General features: G+C 47.0%; 1 protein-coding gene across 1 annotated transcript in view; it reads left to right on the top strand.

Moving 5' to 3' along the window:
• GLS (glutaminase) overlaps nucleotides 1-12,884 on the top strand; it is a 66,583-nt gene extending 53,699 nt beyond the window's left edge. Inside the window, exons 15-18 of the mRNA XM_056349213.1 lie at nucleotides 7,942-8,003; nucleotides 8,951-9,027; nucleotides 9,192-9,255; nucleotides 9,601-12,884. Coding sequence (XP_056205188.1) covers nucleotides 7,942-8,003; nucleotides 8,951-9,027; nucleotides 9,192-9,255; nucleotides 9,601-9,757 — 360 coding nt within the window. The 3' untranslated portion in view covers nucleotides 9,758-12,884. The remainder of the gene's footprint in view (nucleotides 1-7,941; nucleotides 8,004-8,950; nucleotides 9,028-9,191; nucleotides 9,256-9,600) is intronic.
• Nucleotides 12,885-13,495: the final 611 nt, after the last annotated feature.

The raw sequence follows: 13,495 nt of genomic DNA, 5'->3' as shown, positions 1-13,495 counted from the left end.
TCTTTCCCTACAGAATACAGCTTAGCTTCCTGTGAGGTGTGGTATTTTAAAGGATGAGTGTGGCTGTCTCTTTTAGACTTGAATAGTGATATTTTTTTAAATTATTTTTTCCAACACTAGCTTTGTCAGTGGACCCCGGAGAGCAGACTCCAGTTTAATGCAAATTATTTGTAAATACAAAAAATGATCATTTTTAAAATATAAGTGTTCCTGTCTAGTGTCTGAACACGCAGATACCTGCATTCCTCTCTGAGATTCATCCCTGGGTTATTTTCGTCCTTCTAGGGACTATTTGCATTCTAGGTTTAATTTCAGCGTTGAAGCTTCAGGATTCGTTTTGAGCAGGTTTGGGGTTTTTTGTTTTGTTTTTTCAGTTTTATTTTGAAACCTTACATGTGTGATGAAACTCATCTGTAGGCTGTGCTTCAGCGTAGTTGGGCTACAAGTTAATGTGTAAAACCCGGGTGACTAAACTGTTTAACTTCTTTTTATCTAACTTTTATTTTTAAATCTAACAACTCTAGATTTACTTTTTCTGGTTTTTATAGGTCACCGCTGCTGTTTCAGAATTTATATCAGCATCTTAGATTTCAGGCACGTTTTTCCATTGATAAAATGAGCGTCGTTGTTCTGGAGTGCGGGAGGAATGATCGCTTCTTGCTTCATACTCGGAGACCCTCATCGGGGAATCGGCTTTCGGAAAAGCAGCAGAACTGTCACTGCGAAGCTGAATTTCTGTTGAATGTGGAGCTTCTGTTACTTTGCGCAGTCCCTCTTGGCGCACGTAAACTCTTTGCTCCTGCCTTACTCATGAGTAGTTGGTCATTTGTAGAGGTCAGGAGAACAGGGAGAGTTCAGAGTAGCCTGTCTCTTCCCAGTATGAAACATTAATCCTCGTTCGCTAGGGACTCGCTCACCTTAAACAGCTTAAAACTATTTTTTGCCTGCCGGAGTTAATCCAGCGCTGAGCCGGCTTAGTGCCGCCGTGCGCCGTTGACAATGGGTGCGGAAGCGGGGCTGGCCGGGCAGCGGCTGCGGCCTCAGGGCACCGCGTCTCTTGGCCAGCAGGACCTTTGCTCATGTGGCCGGTCTGTCGGTGTCACCCAGCTTCTGAGCAGCGGTGGCTTTTGGTGGGGCGAGCAAGGGCTGTGCAAAGAGGCACTGATCACCGTGCGCTTTGCGCTCCTGCCTTTCTCCTGGTCGTAACGATGTGCTGCCAGGATCCACCGTTCTGAAACAACACCCGTCAGACTTCTGGTATAAGCAGGGAAGCGGTGCCGCCACAGCCATGGTTCTGCTGCAGGTGCCAAAGGACGATGGCCAAGGTGTCGTAAACGCAGATTAAGTGCGCTGCAGCGTTGGTAGGTTTTAGTGGTCTGGAGAGCTGAGCCTCGGAGACGCTTCCAGGCAAGCCGGGCTGCTCTTTATTCTGGTGTGTTCTGCACTGGTGAAGAGCTGCAGAGCTTCATTCCCATCTCAGGACAGCTCTCCTATGGCTGGGAGCATCTGTCAGTTGGTCGGGTGATGGGGGTACCGTGCACCGAGGGTCTTGGACCCGCTCGGAGATCCCCGTGCCTCAGGACCTGGCGTCGCTGTGACGGTTGCTTGTCATCAGGGAAGTCCTGAGCTGCAAGAGCTGACGTTTAGGTCCCGGTCTGTCGCTGCGCCTCTGTGCTGCGCAGGGGATCGTTTAAAGCTCAGTTCTTAAAGCTGGTTGGCGAAGTGGGGAGGACTCCCAAAAGGAACGTTGCGTCCCATTTTAAGCACAAAAAATGAAACGCGAGAGGTGCGTGGTGGCCTGTGTTTTTCAGCTAGTGCCGCTCGCTCTTCACCCCCCTGCCCCTTGTATTCGAGCATCTCCTGCCCGCACGCTGGGCCTGGTGCCTAGTGAAGTGCAGGTATGGCAAAGTTCTTGAGAAACAGCATGCATTCAAACAACCTTTTTCCCCCTAATATTTTGGGCATCTTTTTTGAAGGCCAACCTGCGGCATTGTCCCTGAATGTGATGTAAAGAGCACTGGAAAGATGAGGGGGTTTGGGGGGAGCATCCTCATTTGTATTGCCTTTAGCAGCACCGTTTTAAACTATTGGGCTTGACTGTGTTCCTCTGCCACCTGGAGAAACAGTGAAGTTGGAAGTAATATGTCTTTAGACTGTAAATTCTGTAATGGTTTCACAGAAATTAAAGGCGGGGGAGTGCTTTCGGGAAGCAGGGCACAGTCAGAAATGAAAATCCAGATTCAGTGACCTTTCTAGCTAAGAGCTGCTCATGGAATTAATCCAGCTCTGAGCTAAATTAATTTTTTTTCCTAGAGGATTTGTTTCCTTTTCATGCACAGCTGTTTGGCTTGTCTCTCCTGACCCAAGCGGAGTACGGAGCAGAGCTCCCCTTCTGTGCCGCAGTCGGGCCGTGCCAGCTGTCCGGGCACGGCTGCCTGGGGTCGGCTCCTGCTCCAGGTTTGGTTGTTGTCCTGTAATGCTGAAGCGCGTGAGCCAGGACACTCTTTGTTTGCCAGATCAGTTCGTTTCCATCCCTCGGGCCTCAGTTTCCCAGCTAAGCGCCAATAACGATAGCGCCTTGTGCTCTGTAAAGTGGTTGGAGAGATCTTCCGCTGATAGCGTTAGAGCTGGCAGTGATCCGTGGGCTGCTGTTCTTCGTTAAAAAGGAAGAAGTCCTCTAAACCGGTCTGTGTTGGGGGAAGTGATTCTCATCTCAGCCTTATATGGGGATTTGCTATTAGCCATCATGAGACTAAGACTATTTAAATTAAAGTCTGCTCATGTGGGCTGGATTTGGGTGCGCAGCTCAGCTAGGAAGGACTGTTTTGTTAGGACTGCTCCACCAAGGCTGTTCCACGTACCAGCCCAGCCTTTCCGATCAATTATCCATGTGTTGAAATTTCACTTGCGGTGAGTTAACTTCAGTGTATTAATACTGAAGTTAAAACTGATTTTTTTTCATTAGGTTTTTCGGGTGGGTACACTGAGAAATTGAAAAATAAACCAAACCCCATCGTGTCTTGCTTCTCACCTACTTTGAGAGCGTGTTTGCAGGCAGAGAGGGGACAGTGGGGAGTGTGTGCTGTGCGCTGGGCTCCCTGGAAGGCTGGGACAGCCCGTGCTTGTTGCTGCGCTTCCTCCGTTCACACGCAGTTGGCTTCGCATCTGAATCCTGCTGCTTGAAGGAGACTTCTCTGGAACTTGCAGCACAATCAGAAGATGCTTAAAATAACTGCAGTGTGAAAGCTTTGGACTAGGTGCCGCTTTTACACTCGGTTTTCCTTTAACTGTCAGTGCTGTGTCTCACTCGGTTTGTGCTCTGGGGTTTTGGATTGATGGTTTTTTCCTATTTTAATTTTTTTTTTTTTCCTTTTGGCCCCCAGTGTTTATCTGAACTGTCTGCCGCAGCCGCGTGACCTCCCGCCACTCTGAACTGGAGCGTTTCCGCGCTTTCACTGGACCTCGGTGTGGTTCTGCAGCAGCAGCGGGCTTGGGTTTTCTGTCATGTGCTGCTGGCGTTCTTACCCCCAGACTCCCAGGACTGTTAGTTGGCAGGGACCTCTGGAGGTGGTTATTTGGCCACCTCTGACGCGAAGCAGGACCACTGCTGGCATTAGATTGGGTCCATCGTAGCTTCATCCCGCTGAGCCCGAGACCTCTGACACCTCCTAACCTGAAGGTGAATATGAAAGGTGTGTGGTCTGGGGCTTCTGATCTTCAGTGTGGAGTGACACGAGTGTTCCTGAGGAACCTGTACCACCTGGGCAGCAAGGGTGGTGCCCAGCGCTCGGTGAGGTGTTGTACAAAGAGAGTTTCATCGCGGCTGAGCGAGCGGCGCTCCCCGTGTCTGGGGTGATGAGCAGAGCTGCCGAGTTCTGCGGGGCGCCACGTGCAGCTTTTATCTCCTGTTTGACCAGAGGTGGAACAGCTTTCACTCTGGGTTTGATAGCGGCGTATAGCTGTGCGTGTGTCCATCCGTAGCCAAGGGGCTCCATCCCTTCTCCTTTTACTAAGTTCTCATAGTGGAGGAATTGTGCGCACTAGGAAAAGGTAATTCCTGGCTGTTGGGTTGAAGGTAGATTCTCTGTTTCTGAAGATGAGGGAAAAATTGTGGTCATCAGCGCAGTAAACAGAAACACCAGCACTGACCGTGGCACGTAGAAGGTACCGCTCGGTGAGAAACCCGCTGACAAAGGCTCTGAGCACCTAAATCAGTTGCCTGGTCCCTCGTGCCCTACTTAGTGTGAATGGGTGAAGCTCAGCTGTCGTCTGCGCCTTTTTTTTTTTTGGTTTTTTTTTCCTCTCTCCTCTACAGTTACAAACCCCGCAATCATGTTTGCTGCTCCCACTTCAGAGTTTCTTGGGCTCTTGATTTTGGCAACAGACCTGTTATTTCAGGCGAGTGAGCTGTGCGTTGGGGGGTAGAGAATTTTTCCGTGCGTTTTTGAAGTCTTGATTGTGCTTGACTTCATGGCAGCCTCAGTGAGATTCTGTGCAGATCCTGGCAGCAAGTTATTTTCGCTTAATAACTTTTTCTCAATGCAGATGACCTCTTACATGACAGTTTAATATATATATATATACACATACACACATGCTGCTTAGGTTAATATTCTCTTGAAAACTATGGGATGTTCAAGAAGATGCTCGTGGAAACTGTATTCTTACTTTGAATTTGAAACGTGCAGATGCAGAGCTGCTGACAGCAAGTTATTTTTGCATAATAACTTTTTCTGAGTGTCAATGATAACCTTTTACATGAAGCTGCCTTGTGCTACTTAGATTAATATTCCCTTGAAAACTAAGGGTTTTTTGAGAAGGCGCTTATGGAAAATGTCTCCTTACCTTGAATTTGAAATGTATTTTGTGTTTGCAGATTTTCAAATTTTATTCTTGAATTCACTTTTTATGCCCATCTTTAGGGATGCCTTTTGAGCAATTTTGCTTCATACCTTATAAAACGTGTTCATTTTTTTTGGCCTGGGCTATGCTGCTGGTAGAGTAGGGGGCGGTTACAGAGTCGGTGTATTTTGTTGCTTGCAAATCCAACCTCATTCTTCCATAAAATCATTGAAGTCTCACTTGAAGTGGGGGCAGGTAGCCCTGCAGGGGTTGTTTCAGCTCTGAATGTTACATGCAGCTTTTTTCACCTTGAGTTCATTCCTGACCAGTTCCGGATAATTATTCTGCTAATAATTGTGCTAAACTTGTTTGTCTCCTGCTTTTTGTATCTCGTTCCCTTTACTGTTGTACAGAGAGCAGTTGTATTTCCTCCTTCTGAACTAAACAAGCAGTGGTTTTATTTTTTTTTCTTTTTTTCTGGATTTGTATTTCTTTTTGGTTTGATTTGTCAAGAAGTTCCGTGTTATAATAGTGCGACCTTGGATTTTTACATTATTTATCTTAAGGCAGGAGCGGCTGTAACCTCTCCCGGGTTGCTGAGAGACATGGCCCGAGAGATTGTGTTAGAAAGCCTCAGCAATCTCCAAATTAGATTTTGTCACATCATTATAGAAAAATGGCTTCTCAGCAAAAGGTTCAGCTGAATCCAGAGGGATTCTTGGCCCGAGGTGCACTTGGGAAGTTATTTTTTTGTAAGGAAGGAATGTGTGTTAGTTTCGTTTAAATATTTTAATAGACATTTGCATTTCCCAGAACCATAAAGAAGCCCAGCCAACATGGTTGGTAACCTCTGAAATGGCTTTTGTTACAGGCAGAACGTCTTTTGCTCATCCTGGCTCCTGCAGAGGCGGGGTGCTGGGCACCTGCTGGCCTGGGATGCCCGAGGCTCCCACGCTGCCGGGTCTGCCCGCAGGGCGCCAGCAGCGTACAGCTCCTCTCCCAGCGAGGAAGGCTCCTGGAGCATCTTCAGAAGTTTAGAGATGATCAAGCCCAGTTCCCCTTCCGTGCCTGTGTTAGTAGATGCCGGGCTGCAGGCTGTATTTAAAACACGTGTGTGTTCTTGCAGGATGCCGTGGGTTGGTGTGACCGGGATGTTTTGTGTCGAGAGCCTCACGGGAGTGCTGTGGGTGCTCGCTGCCCTTGGCAGGGCTGGGCGACGCAGGGCTCTGCGCTGGGGCTGCAGCGAGGAGACGCGGCATCCCTGCGGGGTGCTGAGGGACCCCGGCCCCCTCGCTTCTGCACCGGAGCAGGGGCAGGGGAGAAGGCAGCCCCACTGTGGGGGGGCAGGAGGGCTGTAGGGGGTGGGCTCAGCCAGGGGTGGCCAGCTTGGTGTCCCAGCAAAGCCCATGCTGATGTCCTGTGGTGTTCTGGGTCGATTTGTGATGGGGTTTTCTTTTTTTTTCCCTTTCCCACCTTTCTTTTTCCTCCTTCTCTTTGCCCCACCTTTTCTTTTTCCTCCTTCTCTTTCCCCCACCTTTTCTTTTTTTTTCCTTTTTCATACAAGCTTTAAACACACCACCCCCACCCACCTCCGTGAGGAGCAACCCTGCCCTCCATAGTGCTTTTGAGGAGGGTCTGGGAAAGGAAGGGAGGTTTGGGGTGGTTGAAGGGGGACCCAGGTGCCTCGGGGTGGGTGCTGAGTGCTGAGCCCCTGGGGAGCGACGGAGACCTGCAGGTCTCACCCCGCTGCACGAGGCGGGGGGAGCCACACGAGCATCCTTGTGCGAACCCAAAAGGAGCTGCAGGAGTTGGTGGGCACCGGAGCGAGGCGAGGGGCTCTGTTTCCCCTTGCTATTCCCATCCGGCCTTTCTGCCTCCATCCCCTTTGGCTTCGGCCCCTCTTTGCGTCAGCACATATCTGAGGTGTAAAAAATAACAAGCAATTCTGCTGCTTGGGTTTGTAAGAGGCGCAGATGTTGGCTCGGCTGTGGCCCTGTGCAAACACCAGTGTTTTTGCAGAAATCTGTGGGAGACTTGCTTGTGATTTTGGTGGGGGTTATTTTTGGTGGTGTTTTTTTTTTTAAAAAAAATTTGTTTCTCCTCCTTGTTCTAGAAGGTCAGTGCAGCATCAGTTTTCTTCTTCACCTCCGTTACCTGGCTGGTAGCAGTGACAGGACTTTGTGGACCCAAACAGTAGCACAGCATTTAGAAAACGCACTGGAAATTTCTGTGAAATGCTGCCTAGAAGTGACTATATCAGTTCATGAAAGAAGCTGATGTGGGATGTTTAAAACCATCTATCCTGTCAGTTTTGGCTCTAGTTAAAACTTGTAGAGTTTTTATAGCCAGAATGTGTTAAAAATGTGCATGGGACAAGGCTGGTGTAACCAAACAGTGTTGTTTCTTATTAGCATAATTAACGTAGCTGAGAAAAGCACTACTTGTCTGAGGCTTTATTCAATCTAAAAAGATCCTGCTTTTGTCTGCCTTGAAACCTTGCTTTTCTTGTGGCGGCTCATTATGTGATAGAATTGCTTAAAAATATTTATTCAAAGAAAGCCCTTATATTAGAAGTATGCAAGCAAAATATGTAATACAAAGCAAAACCGGTGCCATTTCTTCATTTCCGCTAACACAGATTTCTCCTAGCATTAGGAGTCTGCTCTGTTTAATTAAAAAAAAAAATTAAAATTCTGGAATGAGTTTGTTATGAGGTGTTGATGAATTTTGCAGAGCGATTGCACAGTGATCCTGGCTATTGCATTACAAAGCATCAAAGAGAGAAATACCGTTTGTCAATACAGCAAAGCTCGTATTTTTTACCCACAGTAGAGTAGAAACGCGTGTTTTGTCGTTCCTTTACTTGTCCTTACAACTTCCACCTTGGAAAGACAGACCTAAAAGTGCCAGTAGCGGCGCAAGCTGGAACGAGTTCTCTCATTTTTACACTGTTCTGCAAAGTGTCACCAGGGGAGGGGGTAAAATCAGCTGGTCCCGAAGCACTGGACCAACTGGTCATGCTGGACTTTTCTGGGGTTACATTTTGTTTTCTTTTGGTGGAAAGAAGCTCAATAAACTGGTCTTCATCTCTCTTTGTAGGTGAAGTCTGTGATAAATCTGCTGTTTGCTGCTTACACGGGGGACGTGTCTGCACTCCGGAGGTAAAAATCGGTGCGGGGTTGGGAATGGGGATGCTGCTTGTTTGGTACCCACGGTTGCTGGTTCCATAGGGATGCGCACATGTGCTGTGTCCGTGTCGGGGACATCCGAGCTGCCGGGGGATGGAATAGTCACCCCAAACCCAACCAACTGACCAGTCCGTCCCCCCCCCCAAAACCTAACTACCAAAAAGGTACCCTCACACTATCCCGCAGCCCCTTTGTTTTCCATCGCTTTGGATGGTCTAAAGATGTTTCCTCAACCAGCTTTTTTTTTATAGTGATAGCCAAAAAGCCCAGCTGTACTCTCACCTGCTTTATAATTCAATTCTGAAACTGCCACAAGAATTCAGGCTGGAAAATGCGCGTTCTTGTTGGAGGGGTTAGGAAATCTAGCTTTGCTTTTGAAATCTGGCATAGAGTCTGGCAACATTTAAAGTAATAATGGTAAGAGATCCTAAATAAGCGTATAAATTTGGCTAGAATATATGTGAATATCATTAGTAGGCGGAAAAATGTGTGTAGTTCAGCTCTGCTGTCGCCGGGCACGGTAGTGTGCTGAAAGAACTCTGCCAACAGCTTAACACCGTTGAGGATTTTCAGACGTGGTAGTCCTCCCTGGATGTCCTCAGCTGGCATAAAATCACTTTGCCTTACATGACTTAGCTTGTCCGTGTTAGATTATTAGATCAGATACTTTAACTGTTACATTTCCTGCAGACATTTTATTCTTCCTTATGACAACTGGAAAGCAGAAAGACAATTAAGCCCCTACCTTGTTTTTTAAAGCCAAAGCCGTAAGGGCCCCTTTTGTTGCAACCGAGGGTACAAGACCCTCTTGCAGCAGACGTTTCAGCATAGGGGTGATGTTCCCTGCTAGTTTGGTAACTTGTTGTAATTACGTACGACTTTCCTCTGCAATATTTTCATATTTATTTATATTTATTCAGATTTGCTCTGTCAGGAATGGATATGGAACAAAGAGACTATGACTCACGAACAGCCCTGCATGTGGCAGCTGCAGAAGGTAATGCCTCCTCACGGGTGATCCGCTGGCTGTCAGTGGTGGCCGGCTTTCCTTAGAGTGCCTTCGCTCACCGTAGGTGGCATCACCTGCTTTTTGAAACTTGGTCTGTGTATACATGGAGGTACATACACGTAGATACACTCACAAGGCTCCTTGTCTTACAGGCCATGTGGATGTTGTTAAATTTCTGCTGGAAGCGTGCAAAGTGAATCCGTTCCCCAAAGACAGGTGAGTGGCTTTATTGCCGGTTTGGAGGACAGGTGCCCCAGGAGCATCTCCGTGCCCCCGTGAGGAGCGGTGCCGGGCAAACGAGCCGGGAACCTACTGAGCCGGTGCAGGGGAGCAGCAGGGACGGGACCCTACTGCTGCTCTCTAGGTTCTGCAGAGCCAGCAGGAACAAAAAAAGGCGAACTGTTAAAAGCAGAGGTTGTGCTCACAGTTCGGCTTCCAAAGTATTTTCACGGTTCCAGAACTGGCTGAACGGTTAGCGCCGCGTGGGAAGAGCCGGGTTGTCGGTGCATTGGGCTCCGTACGTGGGTGCTGATGTTGGCCATGCTCTGCTCCTTCTTGTAGGTGGAATAACACTCCTATGGACGAAGCTTTACATTTTGGACACCACGATGTATTCAAAATTCTCCAAGAATATCAGGTCCAATACACGCCCTCAGAGGATTGCAACAACGGGAAGGAGAACCGAACGGTCCATAAAAACCTAGATGGCTTACTATAATCATCTTCAGCTAGATCCTAAGAATCCAATCACCTATTTAATTGTGGTATACATAAGTAATGAAGAGCGTGTGTGTTTCTATCTGATAGTGGTATATATTTTACAGAAGTCTCTGTTACTTCAGTGTTATGTTACAGGAGTTTCTATACGCACAGGACAAATCCAATTTCTCTCGAAACAAAACCAACTAAGAATCTCCCTCCATAATGTGAGCAATATTACCTCATGCTGCATATAATTGATGTATAAAAATATTTAGCTGTTGTTGGCTTTACTGTGCACTACTTAATTTATTTTTGTGTTCTGTGTGAACTCTAGTCCGTGGTCAGGAATTTTTCTGCTGAATTTTTGTTTCTGTAGCCCTCTGTTTCCAGTATGGCCAAGGTGAGCCAGAGTACTGTCGGGTATGAGCGTCAGTGAGGTTTTTTTTTTTTTTCAAAAGCTGAGGATGCTGATGTAGATTTAGGCTGGGTGTGTTAAGGATCTGCACTTACCTTGGGGAAAAAAATAAACAAAAGAGATTTCCACACAACCTTGTTTACATAATATAAATATCAAGAGTATATAGGTGACAGTTGTCAGTGGTCTAGGCTTGTTCTTAGAGATAGTCTTGTCAGGGAATCTGTTTTAAGGTTTATTTGACCAAAATGGCACAGGGGAATGTGACTTGTAACATCAGACAGTGTCTAGTGGGGTTTTTTGTTTCTGTTCTGGGAGAGTTTCTTATAGTTCCCTCTGCCTCCCTCCTCTCTCTGCACACCCAGCTGCTAAAGTGCTTCCCCTGCAGCCGGGGAAGGCGGGTGCGTCCGCTCCGTTCGCCCTGCGGCAAGGCCGGCGAGCTGCGGAGCCCTCCTGGGCTGCGAACCGGCGAGGGCAGCGGAAGTACGGGAAGGGCGAAGTACCAAACCAAATATTACTTGTAAATGTGACTGACTTTAGGCTTGTCATCAGGAGCGCGGGTGGAGTGAAACAGCTTTAAGGAGCATAGAGCCAATCAAAGCATGAGCAGAGCGGGAGGGCAGCCCGATTTTTTGGGGTCTGTTCTCTTCTCGCGCTGCAGGCTGTTGCATCGGTGGGATGCTGCTGGTGTAGAGCAGGAGTTCAGCGTCAGGAGCACAAGCAGGTGATGCCTTTTTGCGGTGAATGGTGGCATTTGTTGTCGCACCGCTGATGGCGGCTCGGCACGTGCCCGGGCGTGGGAAAGGCAGATGCTGCTTGTCCACGGAAGCAGCACGTGCCAGAGTTCCCTGCCCCACGTGCAGCGGCTTCTGTTGATAGCGGGGCACGGAGCCTCAGGAGTGAGCGGTCACTTAAGAGTTCGATATTCACAAACCACCACCGTTGTTGGACGTAGGCAAGGATTTTAGCACAAGAATGTTAGGTGAGAATCGTTCAGCACGTGGAAAAGGAGACTGTGCTTGAGGACTGCGTGTACGGCTGGTTTTATCCTAGCGCATAGCGTACAAGTCATTAGATCTCAAAAGTCTAAATTTTCTGTGTTTAGGCAGCAAAATCCTCCTGAAATGATGTCCAAACTCTTCCTAGAATGGCCCGAGCACTTTATAGAGATGGTCTGAACCACGTTACCCTCCTTTTGCAGATGAGCACACTAAGGGCCAGGGAGAAGCACCTTCTCCAGCGTGGCCCAGCAGGTCGGTGTAGTTGAGAACGAACCCTCCGGGGTCCCTGGACAGTCTCTCGTCGATAGCCATACTGCCTCCCTGCAGGGAGGACAGGCCACGGGAAAAGTGCTTGGTACCCGTCACAAGCGGTGACTGTCTTCATGGTGGTGAAATCTTGGGGGAGTCTCAAAGTGCGAAGCCCTGGAACAGCATCGCGAAGCTGGCTGGCATGGTTATCAAACACTTTTTCTCAAGAATCTTACTGTTCTTAAGCTGTTGGGTTGTTTTGTTTTTTTTTCCTTGTATTTTTTCTTTTTTTTGTCCAAAGATCAGCTATTTTTCTGAAGGCTTTTAACCCCTTCTTTTCACATCCTGTGTCACAGCCACCTTTAGTTCTAAGGGAGAACTAAACGAGGTGGCCTCTGGCTCCGTGCTGAGCCACAGCGGTCACTGCGCAGCACAAGGGCTCTTCTCCGAGCTGGATCCCAACATGTTTTCTCTGGCAACAGATCTGTCAACTTCAGCGCAGGGGAATATTTTCAGATGGATTCTGATTTAATGTTCTGTATCTCAGTGCTAATCTGACTTCCTCCGTATTTTTTTTTCCTATTAAAACATATCCTTTAGCTGCTCTGAAAAATACCTGGTTTAGCTTTATTTAACTGAAACTTGCATTGCTCAAACTGGCATTTTTAAAAGATAGGTATATTATATAATACACATATATTTAACAGAAAAACCAAACCAACCAAACCAAAAGAAGGGTTTTAACTGAGTTAACACTAAAGATCACGGCTGTCCCTCAGCCTAACGCTTTCCTGAATCATACCGAGTGCTTTTAGCCGGTCTTCGCTTCAGTGCATTTTTGCTGGTTCGTTTTAGTACTTCCTCATTGTGAGAAGATGGATTATTTTGTAATGTTCGATTCAGCGATGCAGCTATTTAGACATGGCGTTATTTATAAATATAAATATATGCAGTACATTGGTTTGGCTGTTGATCATTCACGACACTGACATGTAGATTTTACCGTAAATAGCTTTTGGTTATCTTCTCAAACGCTGACTTCCTTACGCTCCAAAGAGGATTCTCCGCTCCTTTGGGTTTTTGTCATACATGTTTCTTCTGTATCACAACCTAAAATCGTTAAGCTAACTTAATGCTTTGTACTCAGAAATATTGTGATAGTCTTAGCATTAATTAGCCTATCTTCGTGAACAAAATGTATTGTACCGGGTTTTGGGTTTTTTTTTGCTTCAGAGCTGGACTATGGGTGACTCCACTTCCTGGCAGTGTACTTCTGGTCACGGTAACGGACTGGGCTGATCTTGACTCTTAGATTCTGTGTCGTGGGGAATAGACAGTGATGAATGTATTTCTAGCAGTTCCCCATGAATGAATCTAAACTTGAGCTGTACTGGTTCTGAAAATGAAAGTTATTTATTTTGAGAAATAAAATCCAGATAGTGTTGCTTTTTACAGCATAATAAATGGAAATACCCAGGTGGTGGTGGGTTTTATTGCTTATCTATGCGACTGCCTCTGGTCACATCCACGGTGCGAGGCTTATGGGAACTCAGGATGACTTTATCAGATGGAGCTTTGCTTTTTTCTGTTTTGTGCTGGTTGTTTTGTTTGCTTTTTCTTGATGTTTTTTTTGTTCTGTGGTTTGTTGGGTTTTTTTACCTATGCTTCTAGAGCGGTGTCCTTTCACTGGTTGCTTTCTGTTAATGCTGGGATTCCTAAGTGGATTGGCTAAGTGCCCTCAACAGCTCTAGCTTTCTCTTGCCTACTCTTTACTCCTGCTGTCCTCCATCTCACCAACTGTTTCTTTCCTGTATTATTATTCTGGCTGTGTAGTTAATGTAAAAGCCTGACAAGTGTGAGACAAGGAATCACATCACTGGGTAGCCCCAATGGGAAATGACGCAGCCGTGGACCAGCTTGATAGCTCGTAACGTTCACCTGTAGGTTGGTTATCCTGCTGATCAATGCAGATTAGAAGTTCAAGTTGAGTTTACTGAAGTTTGGTTGGGGAAGAAAAAAACCCCCAGTGATACGATACCAGAAATAATTAAAAAACAAATGAGAATAGCTACCTCCTAAGAACCCCGTA

The sequence above is a fragment of the Falco biarmicus genome, chromosome 8, assembly GCF_023638135.1.
Source record: "Falco biarmicus isolate bFalBia1 chromosome 8, bFalBia1.pri, whole genome shotgun sequence".
Lineage (NCBI taxonomy): Eukaryota > Metazoa > Chordata > Aves > Falconiformes > Falconidae > Falco > Falco biarmicus.
This window is presented reverse-complemented; position numbering and strand designations above follow the sequence as displayed.